The sequence below is a fragment of the Cephus cinctus genome, unplaced genomic scaffold, assembly GCF_000341935.2.
Source record: "Cephus cinctus unplaced genomic scaffold, Ccin1 Ccin1_scaffold0695, whole genome shotgun sequence".
NCBI classification, from domain to species: Eukaryota; Metazoa; Arthropoda; class Insecta; order Hymenoptera; family Cephidae; genus Cephus; species Cephus cinctus.
Genome location: NW_014333317.1, coordinates 472,534 through 473,565, shown reverse-complemented (window position 1 = coordinate 473,565; position 1,032 = coordinate 472,534). Strand labels below are relative to the sequence as shown.

Sequence of the window (1,032 nt, the reverse complement as noted above, 5' to 3'; positions counted from 1 at the left end):
TTTTAAAAAAAAAAAAAAAAAAAAAAAATCGCGACCTTTATACTTCGGACGCTCGTACGTTCTCACATAAATATACGGATGTGTGCATAATGCATATTCATAGAACGTACCAAGATCATCTGAGGATTTTACAGACAGATACGAAGAGATCGGATAAGGTAAATAGAAAGTAATGAAAAGAGCGAGAAAGAGAATTCAAGAGAGGCAGGATAAAGAGTTTTAGCCCTTTGAACATACATACGTAATGTACAGTGAACTATGTATCGTACGTCAAAGGGCTATTTACGTAAATAAGGCCAATTACGTATAGATACGTCATATATAATACAGCAGACACAGAGAGTTACAGTTAGACAAATGGACAGATAGAAAACATAAAGAGTGACGAAGATAAATAGACCAAGCGAGAGAGACCAAAGAAACATAGTGTAGAATATAGATATAGAGTAGTAGTGGCAGAGTATTACAGAAGAGTAAGTGAAAGAGTAGTAACGTGGTAGCAGTAACAAGTAAGTAAATTGAGTACAGCAGTAGAATGTAGAGTTAAGTAACGTAGGTAGAAAGTAAAGTAGTTACAGAGTACAGAGTATAGTGAGTATAGTATAGAGCAGTTAGAGTAGCAGTATAGTATAGTATAGTATAGTATAGTATAGTAGTTTGAGAGCAAGAGAGAAGCGCTTACAGCTTGGTCTGTCGAGCTCTTGCTGTAGGGTACCGGTATCAAACGTTCCTGCAACTCGCCACCTATCACCTTCAAGAGTAAAGGGTAATGTCATGGTTACATAAGATGACATGATTGTTGAGTGCTGCCACCGTTGTACATACGTAGCAAAATCACAGACGATAGTGGCCCGAGAGTCGTGATTTTATTTTTGTACTTGCGGGGCGAAAGGGCAGGGGGGTCGTTTCAGGGGTGTAGCTGGTATACATATATATACACGTTTTCAATAAGAAAATGGAAAAACTGGTAAAAAGAATATTTTTTCTTTTGCTTTAAGAAAAAGATCGCGAGAGGATTGTGGGGGGGCGGGG

At 38.1% G+C, this 1,032-nt stretch overlaps 1 protein-coding gene across 17 annotated transcripts in view; it reads right to left on the bottom strand.

Annotated features, from left to right (window-relative positions):
* Positions 1-1,032, bottom strand: part of LOC107269990 (plasma membrane calcium-transporting ATPase 3) — a 128,900-nt gene that overhangs the window by 17,077 nt on the left and 110,791 nt on the right. For 4 of the 17 annotated variants that reach the window (XM_025087404.1, XM_025087400.1, XM_025087401.1 and 1 more), the window contains one exon: positions 683-751. The exons of the other annotated variants lie outside the window; for them this stretch is intronic. In XM_025087404.1, the coding sequence (XP_024943172.1) occupies positions 683-751 (69 nt within the window). The remainder of the gene's footprint in view (positions 1-682; positions 752-1,032) is intronic. 17 annotated transcript variants of the gene reach the window in all.